Source organism: Pseudorasbora parva, chromosome 2 (assembly GCF_024679245.1).
Source record: "Pseudorasbora parva isolate DD20220531a chromosome 2, ASM2467924v1, whole genome shotgun sequence".
Classification (NCBI taxonomy): Eukaryota; Metazoa; Chordata; class Actinopteri; order Cypriniformes; family Gobionidae; genus Pseudorasbora; species Pseudorasbora parva.
The window spans coordinates 22,859,191-22,877,918 of record NC_090173.1 but is presented as its reverse complement, the minus strand read 5'-3'; the positions used below and the strand labels follow the sequence as shown (position 1 = coordinate 22,877,918).

Here is an 18,728-nt window from a genome sequence, read left to right as displayed (position 1 = left end):
TACAGTGAAATCTGAGACCTTTAAAAATTAAACTAAATCAAAAAGAAAAATCTAAATATTTAAAAATCTTTATATAAATATGTGTGTGTGTGTGTGTGTAAAACTTATATATGTATGTTCTGTACTGTATGTATAGTGCATGTATTTTTTAATATTTTTATTTTATATAAATAAATAAATTAAATAAGTAGTTAGTTGTTTATGCACCGATGATTTCTAAAATGATAGGTGTGTCCCAACTGACTTATGCACATTATCCACTAAAAGTAGGTACGTTGCTGCTGTAGGCCTAGTACAAACTTTGGAGTTCGCAGTAATGTTATTAGGATATTCTACCTTGTCTTAAAATTGTGTCATAATAGCACACACTTATTTTCAATCTACTTTGATTTGGGAAATATTAATTCAGATCTTGTGTGCCATTTAGGATAGATAGCAGTGTTTAAACTGACTCTTTAAACTTGAAGGGTTCTCATCTGGTGCCCTTTTTTACACCCCTCAAGCACATTATGTAATAAATAAATCTGCATTTAACTGTGAGCTCACTCTTTGAGAGTGCTTAGCTGCTCTAGTGGCAGTACTGTTGAATAAAGTGGAAGAGGTCTTGAATCTCAGATAAAGTGACTTTTTTGGGGGGGAGAGACAATTTTTTCTTTTTCTTTTTTGGGAGGGGGAGCTTGGTGCTATTGGTTGCATTTTATTTTTGCATTTCTTTGACTAGATTAGCTTGACCTCTGTTGTATAGCGTTAACATTTAACATTTTTGTTCCTCCTTCACGCTTGGCTTCTAACAGGTGAAGAGACTTATATTCATGACCAGACAGCAGAAGTGAGAGGGGGCGGCAGGACATGAAGTAGCTTCTATGCAGATTAAGCTCAGACAAAGTTACCACATTGCTTAAAACATAGAATTTGACATTATCTTTACTACTATTGAAATATTTGTGACACCCCCACCCCCACAAACCGAGTCACTTTTACGCATTTCCTGCCAAATGTGGCCCCAGCATATTGGTAGTAAACATTTACCAATGCTGGCTCAGAAAATGGGTGCATCGAGTGCTACAAAAAAAAAGAAGGCTATCTGCCAGCTGATACTGTTTTGAAATGCATTTGTGTTCACATACATACTATCCCCCACTAGGGCATGTGTTTCTCATTTGTGTGACCTCAGCAAAGATCACTTCTGATGGTGTGGAGGCCCAGATTAATACTGTAAAACTATGCCATGAAGAAACCCAGTGCATGGCATACATACAGTGCAGGGGATTCAAAGTGTCTATCTGTCTGTCTGTCTGTCTGCTTCTCTAGATGTCTATTATATGATATATTATGTTATATTATATTATATTAATTATATTCTCTAACACAGCGTTTCCCAACAACGGTGTTGTGGCACCAGACGTGAGCGGGGTGCCGTGTAAAAGTTGCCAGTACGCACTTGCACCGCGGTTCATCTTGCATCTGATGATGACGCATCTTTAATATGGGTTGTAACTTGAAAAACATGCTTTAATGTATGTTTCTGTCGATGGATACACGTGCTGGCTCCTCAGTTATAGGCCTGCAACAGCGATAATAAAAGAAAAACGGCAAAACGGTTTCTCTTTGTAAACTGTGTTCAATGCATGCGAGTGCTGCCGTATGACCAGTCATTTCGCCGTCATCACCAGAAGACGCGAATGAGAGCGCGCGCACGCTTTCAGGTCTTGCGCTTGAAAGGACAAATTCACACAAAAAGTATGTCAACATGTCCATCTTGATGAGTATCCAAGCAGACATAGTCTGAATATATGCCTTAAGAGAACTTTATACAGTCGAGAAAGACGACGCATATCCCTATATTATCTTAAAGGGGCAGCAACCTTTACTCTTTTTAATGTCAAGCAAAAGATAAGAACATCACTCACTGCTTTTGATTGAATAGCTTGTGTAAGTTTAATAAGGATTAATCTTTAATTTAAACAGTTAAATATGCAGTTATTTTACATTTGATTATTTATTCAATTTCTCTACCTAAAAACGAATGTTAGACCTACCTGAAAAACATGAAAAGCATTGTTCATTTTATCAGTTTTTTTATTGCTTGTATTTAAGTTATTTGTTCTTATTTTCTTTATTTTTATTAGTCCTTTATTCTCTGAACATAGCAAATACCGAACTGTACTGAAACCGTGAACCTAAAACGTTATACAAACTGACCCGTAAGCAATCTGTACCATTACACCTCTAGTGTAACGTATGCAAGGGGGTTCCACAAAATTTTGAAAATTTTCGAAGGGTGCCGTGACTGAAAAAAGGTTGGGAAACACTGCTCTAACACACATGCTTTCTTCATACATGTGAACTCAGCTGCCTACCAAGACCCACCAATAAAAGTCATTTCATTAAAATCCACTACCATCATCACCTTCAGCAGCAGAACAAAGTGTCTCTGTATTGTGCTCTTACACACACACAGGCACACACTTAGCTCATACATGAAGCAGTAATTAGCGGCATCAGGGTGTGATCCCTCCACAACGTGGGTGTTGAGTGAGACCTAAAATAATCCAGTGAAGAATGACGAATCCCACGAATGAAACTCATTATCAGCTGCAGTGTTCAAGCAGGCTGAAGGCTCTGTGTACCTGAAACATAATCACAGGCTTCTAAAAATCCCCTCAATAACTCTTTGTCTAGACTTCAGAGCCGATGTGCAGCGAACATCACCAGTCGAGCTGCATTTTTAAAGAGATCACATGTTTTGGGAATCAGTGTTGATGGGCAAAGGAGCTAGAAAGTGATTTGTGGGTGTTGTTACAAATCTTTTTTTAAGAGGTTTAACAGTGCATTGTAAAAAATGATTTAGAAAAAAGTTACCTGGTTGCCTTAAAATTTTGAGTTCATTGAAATTAAAATTTTGTGTTGATACAATTTTTTTTTTTTAGATTCGACAGCCTTTATTAAAATATTATTAAAAGATTTTGTAAGCATATTGGGTAATTGTGTGTGTTTTATTTCTGATGACGTAGTGAAACATGCCAAATAGTGCTATTTTCATGATTTATCATTTTTTTATGTGGTTCAGATACAATAATATTTTGAGTTTCTATTTATTAAACAATTTTCCTTCATTGTATCAACTCAATTTTTTAATTTCAATAAACTCAAAATTTTAAGGCAACCAGGTTACTTACTTTAAGTTAAACCAACAAAAACCAACCTTTTTTTTTTTTTACAGTGTGGCAACTGTTTGTAGCTCAGTGTTTATACTGAATCTTTTTCATTAGTTGTAGAAATGGTCTCTAAAATGTTTTTTTTTTTTTTTTATTGTATTATCATTAGGCAGGTACGCAGTGTTCATTAGTTCATTCAGGTTTTTTTGCTTATGTTTCTCACAGTGCTGTATTTTTCCCCTCTCTCTGCAGATTTCTCTATAGCCCGGTCAAGAACTGCGCAGTCATGTTCAGGAACAGTCTGAAGATGCTGCTTGGCGGCAAATCCAACCGCAAGAATCGAAACAGTGGTAGGTTGAGTTAGTCGTCTTTTTAAAGTCAAAAGCTTCCCTACAACCAGACCCCAGGATGTGCCTTAAGTGTCATGTGAAGAAGAAATGTAACCATGTAAGAGTTTGTATACGTGTTCTTGTTAGAGCTGTGCTATTCTTTAATTGTCTGTCCATCATATCGGTCAGATGGCTATAGTATTTTTCCAGAAAAATTCTGAGAGTCCAACTGGGACTGGGTCAAAATTGCATCAAGAAACAGCTCGAATTTTGCAAACATTATAAACACTATAACTACCCGTGTGGGAAAAGCACTATACAAATAAGCATAGTTGCCTACTTTGCTTATTTAGCACAAATCCAAATGACAGTACCTATTGTATTCTATTTTAAGTCACTTTGGAGTAGCGCGAGTGGTAATTGTTTTTTTTTTAAATGGCATGTCAAGTTAAAAGTAGTTCAACTTTTGTCGTGCAGTCAGTGTCAGAAAGATCTACCAGACATCTGGTTGGAGAAAGTGGGGTAAGATGTGTCAGTATGTATGCTCTGGCCCTGTCTCAAAGGGCACTCTTCATATGCTCTTACATGGGGCGTCCCATTTGTCATTTTAGGTTTCAGAAGGGTGAGTGCCCCTCTTTGTGCTCGATACGCACCTAGCCCTCCCTGAAGCGAGCTCCGCTCCATACTTCTTGACAGTGCCGACTTGTTGGAAAACCGTGAGTGTTTAGGGTGCTATTTGATGTCTTATGTAAGTAATTAAAAAGATGCATTTTTTCTACATAAATAATATATCAAAGTAAATGTAGGCCTACCTTTTTTTTTCAAGTGTAAAAATAATAAAATACGCATTAGTCAGTCGCTAATGTATAAAGTCATGCAAATTATGTAGCTAAAAATAAATAATTAAACAAAGCACTCTTGCCAAAATGCTAGCTGTGGGATAAAATGTTCAAATATTCTGAATATTAAATATTTTTAGCTGAAATATGAAAATATGAATGTGCAGCTAAATAAAATCTGAACATAACGTTGATCAACGTTGTCAAGTTTATTATTTTTACGCTGTAGAGTGTAGACAACCATGGAAAAGGTGGCACAGCTCTAGCATTTTTGAGTGTGGGGATTTTGTGTTTTTGTATTTGTGTGTATTTTAGCTCTCTTTGACAGCTTTCAGCCTTGTGTTGAGTAGATTACAGTAGTCAGATGCAACTGTTGGAGTGAAATTAGGTTTCCGCAGGTGAACCGAGCCAGATGAAATTGAAATGATGAACGGTAATAAATGGTGTTGCTTAATGAATGAGCACACACTTGCAGGTCACTGCTGCATATTTTGTCGTCTAGCAGAGTTGAACAAGAATGTGTGTACCCAGCCCCCACCCCTTGCTGTCTGTAGACTACCTTCGTCTTTTTCGCCAGGCCTGTTACGCACCTGAGAACACTCATATTAACATGTTACAGCATTCACATGTTATTGTGTAAGCAGTGTGGCGCTGTATCTTGAATACAACACTTTGTTGTACTGCACTGGCACTGTAAGATATATATATACTGTGTGTGATATTATTCAGCTAAGCTGCATGAAATGTATTTGAAAATGAAAGTAAAGACTAAAGTCAAGAATAAATTGCATTACAAATATAGTTATTTTAATTTGTACTAATATTTCTTGATTACTATTTTCACTTTTATTAAATAAAAGTCTTGCTGAGCATAAGTGACTTACACAAACTTTAAAAAGTCCTACTAACCCAAATTTTGTTTAACTGTAGTTTACATCTCTTTAAAATATATCTTAATATGCAGCGTTTCTGCTCAAGCAAATGCATCTTGTTTGAAAAATAATTAGATATGGTAACTGGGAAATAAATAAATATTTTTTTTTTTATCAATTTATCTGTACTCTTTGAGGTTTGGGATTCATTCTATATAGATTTATTTGGTAAAATGTAATTCTCACAGTAATGTTGTGTTTGAAAATGTTCTCACTCCATATATAAATTCATTTTCAAAACGATCAAGTTTTTATTAGCTGTCAATGGCCAGCCTCTGATAAACGTGTTATAATTTAAGGAGAATAATAAAATCCACACTCGACGTAGTGACCCTGAAATTAATGTTACACAGAAGAAACCCTGTCAGTGTGATGCTTTTGCCATCACGCTGCCGCTTCGCCTGCATGCTGCTTGTGTGTGTGTTGTGTGAAACAAGCCTAAGAGCTTCGATATGCCAGAGTGGGACTGCGGTTGCAGAGAAGTTTCAGGTTGGTAGAGCTGAGCAACACAGTTGTACTGTGTGTGATGGATGAGGAGGGTGTGTTTGTTTGTCTGTATGCTTTCCTGTGTGCTGTGTTTGCTCTTTGATTTTCACTGAAGTGTGGCTCTGCGACTGCAAGGATGTCCACGACTGCAAACTTTTGTTTACCGCACCACCTGTACATCCACTGAAACGCACAGATACTTTACTGAATCTCCTGTAAAGGTTTAGTCAAACAAGTGGCAAGTCTGACTCACCCAACAGACCAGCCATTCACCTCAGTGTGAGATGTGTATCAAAGGTACCTCACACTTCCCAGAAAGACCTCCTATCTTTAGTCTGTGCCCTCTGACTGTGGTTGAAATTCATGGTATACTTCCCTGACGTCTGAAGTCATTTTCTCTTTAAGGACTCCAGCTCCCCCTACAAGCTTAAAGGGGCCAATTTAGTTTTGCTCCAGTGCACTTTAAGGTGTCATTACTGTCACAGGTTTAGAGAAATGTACATTTGAACGGCCCCATTGAATAAAAATGACAGTACTACATAGAATTAGAAACTATAGAAGCTGCATTGAGGGCCTCATTTAGCAAATTATATTTAAGTTATAATCTTTAATGTTTGACAAGCATAAGCTGCAGCATTATGAATCAAGTTGATGGTTCTAAGATTGATAACACTTCACTGAACTTTGTCTTGTTAGAAAGTCTGAATGCAATTACTGTGGTTTGTTTTAGTTGAACTGTTCGTTCATATAGTTTTCATCGAACTGATTCACTAAAACAATTATTTGAATACAGGACGCAAGTGCCGTTATGTTAAGCCCCGCCCATCGACTCTATACACGATGTGATTGGCCCATCCAGAGTTTGTTTTTTACAGCTCAGACGTGTATTGAGAGTTGCTAGAAGATACTCATGGCAGATTAGATTTGCTGCCGCTAGGGTGCGTCTAGATTTCTAGGCTAGATGTCTGTGTGTGTCTAACGAATACTGTAGATTTAAAAAAAAAAAATTAAAAAAAAATTGTGCACATAAAAAAAAAAATACTTCAATTGCCACAACAGTGAAGGATCTCATGGCTATTATTATTATTATTAATAATAATATTTCAAAACGATTAATAACTGCTTCGACAACCAGAGCATTGACTCTGCATGAGATCAGGGATTTTGCCAATACATGATGATGATATCATCATCAATGAATAAACTATATTACTTGATTATATTTGTTTATACTTTATACTTTTTGTTCCTTAACAAATGTGTCTCACAAACACAAAGCAGCCAGAGAAACACTAATATTACACAGTCAAGGGTCAAGAGCCCAACTAAATTCAACACTGATCTCCATCATGGTGACTTCTAACGAAACTATTATTTTCATTAAAACAGAAATAAAATCGATCTGGTTAGTTATGTTTAGTATCTTACCAATTTTTACTTACTGAATTTAAAGATTGCACACAATGGAAAAAGTCTCCATCTTAATTTGAATCAGCAACAAGAAACAGCCGAGGCGAAAAGGACCGCCTATTTTAAATGTCCTCCAATCAGTGAATTAGTTCTCTTGTTGCCAGACAGAACTCCTGGCATGGCCAATCACAATCAAAGCACGACCAGAGTGAGCTATTTTAATTATTTATGATTTTGAGTTCATACAACTTGAAATCTTAAGTTTATGTATTTTGGAGGTTGCTAAGTTATACTAACTTATATTTTTGGGTTTATGGACTAAACTAGTAATATTTAGTCAAGATTGCTTGATTTGTTTAAGTTAAGACGACGTTGGGGTTTACAGTGGTTCTTGAAGGTATTATAATATTTTTCCTTGTATATAAATCATTATCAAATGTTTTCAAATCAGCTGTTCAGGCTCTTGTGTTTGAATTAAAAATGTGTTCCTCACACCAGAGTGGCCGTTCTTATATTTGATTACCCGAAAGGAATGAACCGGGTGCCGTAGACTTGGGATTTGGATTTGCTCCAAGCCCAGTTCTTCCCTTTAAATTCATTACGTGCCTAGACACCAATTCTCAATCAATGCAGAAGATTTGTCCTGTTGTTGCGAGTCCTGTGGGCATGTCTGTTTTGTATCACAGCTGTATTGTTGTACTAGTCTTTGATCTCGTCTTCAGACTGGAGGATTTCCACAAGGTTTTGTAATACAGTAATAACTCTTTTCACTCTGCATGTCTCTTCATATCCTGCAGTGCTACATATGTGGAGTGCCTATGAAGTCACTGGTGTCATTTTTTTTCATTCCTTCCTGCCTTTTTTTCTGTTAGTATTCAGCTAGATGCAAATGCAGCTCTCTCGGCTGAATATATTTGCCATAAATTAGATCTGCACAGCCAGCAACTTACAGAGCACAGCAGAGGAACCGAGCTCCACAGTGGAGAAAAAACACATGTCACAGGGCGATTGATGGTTAGCCTCTGGACCCCTCAAACATCGTGAGCAGAATCCTAACATTCTCAAACAGCTGCCAGCAGCAATGACCCATGAGCCCTGTGTGGTTTGAATGTGATGCAAACCTGCAGAAGAACCACAGGTGATATTTTGCCTCTAGCATGTAATTGTTCTGGCAGATTTTGACAGATAGGGTTATGGTTGATTTGATTGGTGTAATTATTTATATGACGGAAACTTTATACAAATACTTGTGAATGCTGGTATTGGTATGCTTGGATATTGTGTGATAAAAGTGTGTATGTGTATGTATATATATATGTGTATGTATGTATATATATATGTGTATGTATGTATATATATATGTGTATGTATGTATATATATATATATATATATATATATATATATATATATATATATATATATATATATATATATATATATTATATATATATATATATATATATAATGCACTAATACTGTCAAATACACACAAGGTTAACATATAAACATAGTCGGTTATGTCTAAAGTGAAAGTAAAATCGGATGTGTCTGTAAATGAGATGCAAGCAGGTCTTAGCAGAGCAGTGATTGTGAACACTTGTCCTTAAAGGGACAGTTCACCTCTAAAATGATGTTAATAAAACAACAAAAGACAAAGAGAAAATCATTCACTGCTCTTAAATAAAGTAATAATACAGTTGCTTTTAATCAGTATATTGTATATTGAAGTCTGTAGTTTTAATTTTAGCCTACATTTATTCATTCAATTTCATACTTAAATGTTACTGATAAGCTCTGAGTTGCCACTGTAAATCTTGGTTAGAAAACCCGTTTTAAGCGGATTAAAAAGGAGAACTATAATGTATGGCGGAATAGCACTTCTGAGAGTACTTTGACTCGGCGCAGTAAAAAGTCTCGGCTGTAAAATCCTCCCTCACATCTCCCCTCCCTCTCTCATTTCTGTCAATAGGCCAACCTTTGCAGGCTTTTCACCAGGCTGTGTTTATGAAATCTAGTCAGGTTTAGCAAACCAGTTAACAAACTTTAGAGAATGGAACCCCCATTGAAAAGCTGTTGACTTTTTGTAGCTGTTAGATTTCAAGGATTTGAACATCTTCAGTCTCTTCTCTATAATCTAGTAATGGATGTCCCTTATTTTGGTCAAATTACCTCTCATTATCTTTTCTTACCACCTTGCTGTAGTTCTGCGCCTAGACCAATGTCAATGTCCATTCTTGCTGACAGAAACTGGCCTTCTGCCCAACCCATGGTAAACTGTGTGCCAGATCTGGTCTATTAATGTGGAGGACTTGTAAGACCAGTCCTCCTCCTAAGAGAAGTATTGAATCCAGCAGTTTGATTGAAATTAGAACATTGAAATTGTTGGTTTTTAAGTGTTAAATCCAATGATTCACACCAAGAACAATAACTATAACGACAACAACACTGTGTTTCTTCCTCCCCGTATTGCACGACAGCTGTGACTTGCTTAATAATGTGGAGCAACCTCTTTAATAGGATTTCCATTTACTAGGCCTGGAAAACTATTTAACAAACTTGTCTGAGGTTGATACCAGACATCCAAAAAGATATGGAGAAATAAAACACACTTTCTTTGAAAAAACTAAAATATGAATGTTTATTGTACTGATATGTCACTGGCATTATAATTTGGAACACAGTTTATATTAGCGCGTGATAATGTTGTAATAATGTGATGATGTTTTTTCTCTTAAAAGCACTCGCTGCAGTCTCCTGCTGCTTTTCATGCTTGAGCACTTGGATTCTGATTGTTCAATGTTTTTATTGTCCATCAATTTAAAAAAAAATATATATATATATATTCTTAAAGGGATACCAACAGTGTTGTTTCTCTGTGGCGATACTATGTTGGTCTGCACTTTTCCTGTTCTCATATTCAGCTTGTATAGTTATTTATGGATATTGTTATTTCATTAACAGCTCTTTAAACTCTATCACCCTCAAGACCAGAACCCTTCATATCCCTATACTGGTGTGCCAAAGAAAGAGAATTTTAGAGCATGTCCCACATGTCTTCATGTATTGTCTTTTGGATAGTTGGGATTTGAAAGGAACAATGCAGCTCGTGGGTAGATGTGTTTCGATCTCTTTAGCATACTTCCAATCCGATAAGCAACAGACTGCAGCTCTTAATCAGCTCTTTATGGTCTCCTATTAATCTAATAATCCAGTTTCATTGTTATATTCTGGCAGATACATGAAGCACATGGCCCTACTGAAATAGTCCAGAATGAACCTTCAGGAATGTCCCTGCGCTGCCAGATTTGGCTATACTTTGGCTACCTGTTTGCTGGCCTTCTCATAAAGAGGTTCATCGATCTTATCTGGACTTTGCTGGAGGGTCAATGATTGCTCCTCATCCTTCAGTGACTCCAGCCCCTCCAGAAGAACATGTTCTCATGGTAGTGTGCATCTTTATTTTAGGGAGTTCCCCACAGATAAGACTATTCTTGATTTCAAAGGAAGTATTGGGAAAAAAGAAATGCATTCAGTTCTTTGGGGTGATGGGCCTCTTTGACATTCTTATCTCATGCTTTCTTTCATGTTTTACACCCTTGAATTAGGCGCACATGTTTGAGCTGGAGATTCCTACATAGATCCAGAAATCGAGCTAATTATGCAGAGGTGGTATTTGTTTCAGTTGCATCAAGTTTCATTATAAAATCATTTAGGTATGTCTTTTCAAGGCCATTGACTCTTTGCTGGATCTATATATACTTAAATCTTTAAATTACAGGACAAACAGCTTTCACAGTAAAACCATTGTGCATATTTGAATGATTGTAGTGACTTGTTTGTGCATGTATGTACAGGTTTGCTTGTGTGTGTGTGGCTGGGTATGAAAGATTTTTACGGAAATTACTGGAATAGTTAAACCTGCTAATTAGAAGGGGGTGTAAATACTTTTGGTCATGTAGTTTATGTTGACACTCTGACCTAGAAAGTATAATACACACACACCCACACACACACACACACACACAACAAAAAAATAATTAATTTAGTATGTTTATAAATCCATTTACATTGTGGACTGGATCTCAACATTTGGTCCCTACAATGTAAACAAATACACACTAGTTTATATCTAACTGGAGATAAACCATGAACTTGTATTGTTTTTATGCAGCTTATAATGAATAGACTAACTCAGTGCTTCCTTACCCTGTTCCTTAAGGCACACCGACAGTTAACAGTTGATGTGTCCCATTCAATTCAGGTCTTGGGCTGTGTCTGAAATCACCCCCTATACACTTTAATAGGGCACTATTTAAAGGGACAGTTACTTGTACACTGTAAAAAAAAAAAAAAAAAAAAGTCAGGCCCCAATTGAAAAATGTTCTAGTGACTGATCCCATCTAAAAATATTTAGTTGCCAAAATTGAATTTCTGTGATTTTAAATTGCATCAATTCACAGAAATTCAACTTGGCCAAATGAAAAATTTAGATATGATCAGTCACTAGAAAATTTGCAATTGTGGTCTGATTTTTTTAAATTATTTTTACAGTGTAGTGGATGTTATCGAGTGCACTCATTTCAAACCCAAAATGCACGGCAGTAATCAATAGGGTTGGGTACTAAAAAACAAAATGGGTACCAGTATCTATATAACCGGTATGTAACCAGACCGAATCAGAACGTACATTTCGGTGCCACTTGAATTCAAACAGCTGGACCCAAACCAGAGACAGTTTCACTATTCTGTGTTTTCAACCATATAGTGTTTATTTTAGGTTTCAGACATTTAAATGCACATAAGTACTAGCAAATAAATACATTTATAGTTTGTTAAATAAACACTGACGTCAATGGAAGCGGCAGTTACAATTCTTTCCATTTTAATTTGACTACGTGTCTTGTTTATATTAGATACAAATTATATAATTATCTACAGTGCAATAATGGAAGAAGGGGCCAAGCTACCAGCAACAGTGTGCAAAAACCTTGTGGCGACTTACAGAAAACGTTACCTCTGTCATTGCCAATAAACGATATATAACGAAGTATTGAGATTAACTCTTGTTATTGACCAAATACTTATTTTCCACCATAATTTGCTAATAAATTCTTTAAAAATCAGACAATGTGATTTTCTGGATTTCTTTTCATCATTCTGTCTTTTATAGTTGAAGTGTACAAATACAGGCCTTTTAAAATCTTTTTAAAGTGTTATTTCATAACCGTTTTCCAATCTTGTAGCCAATCAGCAGGTAAGGGGCGTGTCTACTAATGAAGGTGAGAAGAGGGTGCTCAGTGCATGTCATTATTCTAAACACATGACGGACATTAGCCAATAACTAATATTTGCTGGTTCACTTGTTAGTCCATTTGCGACTGGTATTTTGACTCACTTTAGCGATGATAAAGACCCGTTCATTTCCACACTGTATGGAGCATCTAAATCTCCATTTTCGCCGTTTTCGCCAAATCGCTGTTTCAAGCATCAGCTCACAAAATGTATCTGACAAGTAAGATACTATACTCCTACTAATCCATGTTTGTTTCCTCTTTCATGATCTATATAACCCTAATCTGGTCTATAATATGTCGTTAGCTGGACTATCGTGCTCGTGTTCTATCGAGTTGTCATTAGAATGGTTCGTGTTTTTGTGATCGCATTAACTCGAATCTTGTCATAATTGGTAATATGTTGGTTTGTGTTTTTGTGATGGAAGGGGTAATTTTTTCATTGAACAATAATATTCGATCTATAACACAGATTCTGCGATAGTCGTTGCCTGGGTTATGTATGTGTGGGGTTTGTTTTGGTGATTTGATATAACAACAATGGTTTTCCAGAAAGCATTTAACAATTACAATTAGTGGCTGACTAAATACTTTTTTGCCCCACTGTATATCGTTTATTCAATTCTCCTCCCAGTTCACCGGTGACACTTAATTTTTATGTATTATGGGAGATGTGGATAAATTTACATGATGTAAATCCGACAGATCCGATTCTCTGAATTGCGACACAAACTAACATTGTGTAACTAAAATTATCATTATAAAGGGTTTTAAATGACAGAATGACAGAAGGTTTTTTAATGACAGAACCCATTCACTTACACATATTTGAAAATCGTTAAAAAAAATTGACATCGTTAAAAAGTTTGCAAATATTTTGAATAAAAAGGGGAACAAATAAAAGTTATAGATCATGATAGGTCATTCAGCACAATTGTGGCTGTGGTGACAAAAATATTTTGCCAGAGAAGGCAATATGGTCATATTTCTGCAAATATTTATTTGCCCACATCTGAATCATCCATTTATTTTCCAAACTGCTGGTCAAGTATGGCTAGCATAATATTATACAGGTAAATTATTTTTTTTTTTTAATTAGTTTAAACATAGTGTCCTTGACAGAGTTCAATATACATCTTTTCACCTTACAACTGGAGCTGCCAGTTTGGTATTTTTAATAAATATTAAACAGCAAGCACAAACTATATAATAGTGGCCGCTAGGGCTGTGCGATATTGAAGAAATATGCTATGTGCGATACCTTGTTAAATAATGCGATATTCGATTAGCGATACGATATTGCAATTAGTGTGTCAAATCTATTTAAATTACATTAAAAACAAAAAACAAAAAAAAACAAAAAAACTGAGAATACCATTTATGCATTTCACGTTTTTTCTGGGAAAAGAAAACGTCGCTACAACTTCTGAAAGTGACCAGCAGTGTTTTAGCATAAATTAATGTCACAAATCTGACTATATAATTTTAACATCAATGTAAACAAACAAAAAATTGAATTGCAAATGTAATGCAGACACGAAACTAAACTGAAGGGATCACGCGCTTTCAGAGAGGCGATGTGTGTGTGTGTGTGTGTGTGTGTGTGTGTGTGTGTGTGTGTGTGTGTGTGTGTGTGTGTGTGTGTGTGTGTGTGTGTTTGTGTCAGACAGCACGAGACTGCAAGTTGTTGTTTTTTAACTCTTTTTAACATCAAGCAAGTCACATGAATAAAGTTGTGTGCCCAGTTTTTTCTCTGCTATATGCGACGCAGCTTCGACCTAAAACTTACACTTTTTCACAATGTTGAAGTAGCCTATTAAAATCATTCAGATATCGCGTGCCATTGCGATATGCATATTGCGATACATGCGATATTCCGGTAATTTCGATATATTGCGCAGCTCTAGTGGCAGCCCTTCTGCTCTGTGTCTGAATTTGCTCACTCGTCATCATTCACTCAAGTGAAATATATTATTGGACTAATGTAGGGAGTAGTGAGTGATATTTTTTTTTTTTTTTTTTTTTTTTTATATACCCTTAAATAGGGCACTTTTTGAGGGGACAGCCATTTAGTGGTGTCTGAAAGCATAGTAGACATTATCAACTGCACTCTTTCAATCCCACAATACACCGTATAGCTACAATAAGGAGTGTACAAGTGATGTACGCTCAATGGCTAGAAAATACCCACAAAGCACTAAGAGGTGAGCCACATGTCGAATGAAGCCCTGCGTTTGACCAGACGATGGTGCCTGCAGTCGAATCCTCCAGCCATCCATTCATTTTACAAACCATTGGTCCAATGTTGATACAGCATAATATCATACAGGTATAAAATGTTTAATTAAGGGGTACACATTCTAGTTCCATGGGAGAGTTCAACGTAAATCTTTACATTATTACTGGAGCTGCCAGTTTGCTACGTTTTAAATGATTATTAAACGGCAAGCAGAAATTATGGAAATAAAACGGCAACCCTTCTGGTGCACTCAAGTGAACTATATTAATGGAGTAATGTTGGGAATAGTGAATTCGGACACAGCCCTGGAATCTTTACCGACTGATCATTTGAATCAGGTTTGTTTGATAAGGAAGTGTCAGATTTATGCTCACTTCTGGGGACAAATGTATATGCTCCAGCTCAAATTATAGCTAAGTATGCACTCAAACGCAGACATGCTGTACACACACTGTAGTTAAGCACTTTGTTCTTATCAGTGGTGCAGTGACTGCAACACTTCTGTCCACTCAGAAGAACAGCAGACGGAATAAATACCTCAGCTGAATCTATTTTCTGGCCTTTTCAGTTCTGGCAAAGATGTTTTATATTATATTATCTTATTCATTCTATTGTATTATTCACTTATCATGCACACATTTTGTCACCTCTCAAATGTAAAAAAAAAAATTCTAAAACCAAACTAAACAATGAGTTTGTTCAAATGGATGTGGGTTTTTTCATTTTCTTATTTTTTGCTGTTCAGACTCTGAACATGATAAATTCAAATATTTGATACAGATATTCAAAAAAACCAACTGAATTTTGCTGTCTGTATGATCAAAGCCATTGTGTTCTGTACAAGAACGCAAAAAAAAGTGTAGAGACTCTTTTCACCACAACAGGCAGAACACACAAGAGAGGTTAAGAGAATCTGAACAGAGAGAAAAAGTTTGAGAGATACAGCTGAATAGCTGCTATCGAGTGGGAGAAAAAGAGAAAAGAGGAGGAGGAGGGTGCGTCTGTCCGCCTCGCTGATGAGTGAACGTGTGTGTGTGTGTGTGTGTGTGTGTGTGTGTGTGTGTGTATCGGGGGGGATGCATGATCTTGGCGCATGCGCCGGTACCTGGCAGTCGCCCTCAAGACTGCAGATAACTCTCTCTCTCTTCTCAGCATCACTCGTCTAACCATTTTTCCGGACTTTTTCATCATTTTCTTTTATCTGTTCTTTTTTCATTAACCTGGACTCCAATTTCTTCAGTTATTTACCATGCATCTTGATTTGACACTGTTGGGATGTGTATTCTTTGAACCCACAGAGGTGAGCTACAAGGTCCTGAGATTTTTGGGTCGTGCTGACAGATTTTGGGGTCTCGTCTGGGATAGGCGATCTTTAGCAACAGACTCCTGATAAACTGAAAGGAAATACCCCAATAGATTCGGGCGAGATTTTGACTAATTTGAAGAGCCTGTAGGACTTGACTTCATGCTGTCTTGGGTCCTTAAAAGCAACGGGTAGCAGATACGCTGGTGGCAGCGTGCCCATCTGTCATCTCACAAGAGTCTCACTGAGGTGTTTGACTTTTTCACCTTTGTAGCTTCTTTGACGGCACGTGAGTATGATTTCTGTGGCGATCTTTGTTAATTGATTACCAAATGAGCCTAATGAGCTTTATAACAGCAGAAAGAAGAATACTGATGGGAAATCAGAGCCAAATCTGGCACGGATATGCTAGCACATTTAGTCACTTGATCACTGAAATTTTAACACCTACACTACTGTGGGCAAACCGACACACACACACACAATCACGTAGTCACCTACATGATCCCTCCCTATCAGTATTCCTCGCCCACTCAGCGGTGTCAGCAAAGCGAGAAAGTGTATGTGTGTGTGTGTGTGTGTGTGTGTGTGTGTGTGTGTTTGCTTATATGCCTGGATCTGTAATCTCCATTTCTCTGTGCGCGTTTGAAAGACGTCTCTTGTGCCTCGTCTCTTCCTTTGTGGGTGAGAGATGTGCAAATTCATTCTCTACTGGGTTGAAGCACTCTTCTGAGTCCTCCAGGGAAATTCGCGAAAATACGGTGTGGTGGATGTTTCCAAGCGTGGGACATAAGCCAGGGCTTGGTGATTGGGATAGCTCAGAACACTTTGAGGGGTGCGCTTATTGGCTAGTAATCAGGTGAACACCGCACCTATTCTGTATTAAACATAATTTCCCAATCTTTTCTTTTCTGAGTGCTGTAGAGGATACAGAATACTTTGGAAGGACTATACTGCATTGTTAGAAGTAACACGCGTGCATTATTTGGTGGACAGTTGCATCACTAGCAAAGTCAATTTAATTACACTTCTCTGTAGCAATTCTCTGATATACGCCAAGCAAAATTAAAGAACGAACTTAAATGGTTTCATTTCTAAACAAAGTTCATTTGGAGTAGTTTGTTTGGGGAGTTCGAAACGGCTTGCCAAAGCTAACTTTCTGGAAAAGTTTGCTATGGCTGGTAAACACCTGCTTTGTTTAAAAAAATGCTTTCTGTGTTCTCAGTTTATTCTGTTTATTTGGTTATTGAGAGGAAAGCATGCAGCGCATATTTACATATTCATCTAAACGCTGCTCTCAGCAGTGTGGGCGGCACTGGTAGTTCACGTATCGCTGGTCATATATTTCGAACTTCGTCTTACCCCTAAGCGAAGAACAAAAAATAACTTTGCCATTAGTATATCTTGGCCTTTAGTCGCTATTTTTCTGCATACATTACTTCCTACTATATATAGTAAGCATATGATTCCATTCGTTATGCTAAGCTAAGCTAGCGGCGACCCTGCCAAACTAAAACAAGGCATGCACTTAGACAAATGCATTTGCCCACATATCTAAATGTAGGAAAGTAGTTGAATAAGTCATTTTTCTAGAAACTGTGGAGTGTTCCTTTAAAGGGTATTTTTTAAACTTGGCTTATCTCATTTTTCTAGAAGTTTGTAGATTAGCTAGCTTCACATATCTTCACTATCTTGCCCAACACTGCTAAAAACAGCTTAAAAGGTGTCGTGTTTGGCACATTCGCTGAATTAAAATGCTTACGGTTTAGTTCCTGGTTAAACTGGACCGCGGATGGTTATGGAGTAAGAAGCAGGTTTTAAAGCAGTGTAACTGTTTGGAGGATTCATTTGATAGGCTTTTGTTGTCAGTTAAATGTTTTTGTGAGCTAAATGAAAATGAGGCAGGAGACTTGGCATTCTCCTCTATTAAGGGCAATATTGGCAGTTTGGGCCTAAAGATATGCTGGTATAAAATTTCTGTTTCACCACGATTCAGTTTTCCCACTGATATTGGTTGAGTGCGTAGGATTATGTGGTGCCTACATGCTTTCACTCTCTTTTTCTTTCCTTCTGCCTCTCTTTCCACACTGTCTCACAGGGCTAGGTTAGGCTAGGTTGTGCTGACAAAGCGTATGCACAGGATTTATCACGCCACGGCTGTTGCTAGTCAGATCAGACGGAGTTGAGTCGTTATAAAATTTACTGAGAGCTCTAAAGGACTCTTTCCAGTGTAATATAACAGTGCCATGAAACCGACATTGGATTATATACTGTATTTAAGTAGTTCATTGTTTGGCATCTTTAGAGCTCTTTATCATATTAGAGTGACATTATGGAGTTGGAGCCTGAATATGCAGCGCTTCCATTATATTATTTGCTTCCTTGATTCCATGCTGCCTTAGTTGCCTTTATAGGTGTGGCATCTAACTTTGAATATAGTTAAACCTGAGAAACCGTTTTTTTAAATGCATCTCAGGAACAACTAGGGGATTTATATTGAACTTTAACAACATATGTATGGGCATGAACTGTGAATACCTTGTGGCATTTTCAAATATATATATATTTTTTGATATTTATTTTAGTGTGTAATTCCTAAATAAACGTAATATTTCATTACACACCGTATACAATTTTACTTGTGCATGATGAACTGTATTTTTATACTGTATTTTACTTATTGCATTGAAAAATTTTGAATCTCATTGCATAAAAGTATTTGGCGTGGTTAGTAGTTGGC

The 18,728-nt window shown here is 36.9% G+C and overlaps 1 protein-coding gene across 1 annotated transcript in view; it reads left to right on the top strand.

The window, feature by feature from the left end:
- tanc2a (tetratricopeptide repeat, ankyrin repeat and coiled-coil containing 2a) overlaps positions 1-18,728 on the top strand; it is a 180,278-nt gene that overhangs the window by 81,699 nt on the left and 79,851 nt on the right. Inside the window, exon 3 of the mRNA XM_067412541.1 lies at positions 3,411-3,508. Coding sequence (XP_067268642.1) covers positions 3,445-3,508 — 64 coding nt within the window. The 5' untranslated portion in view covers positions 3,411-3,444. The remainder of the gene's footprint in view (positions 1-3,410; positions 3,509-18,728) is intronic.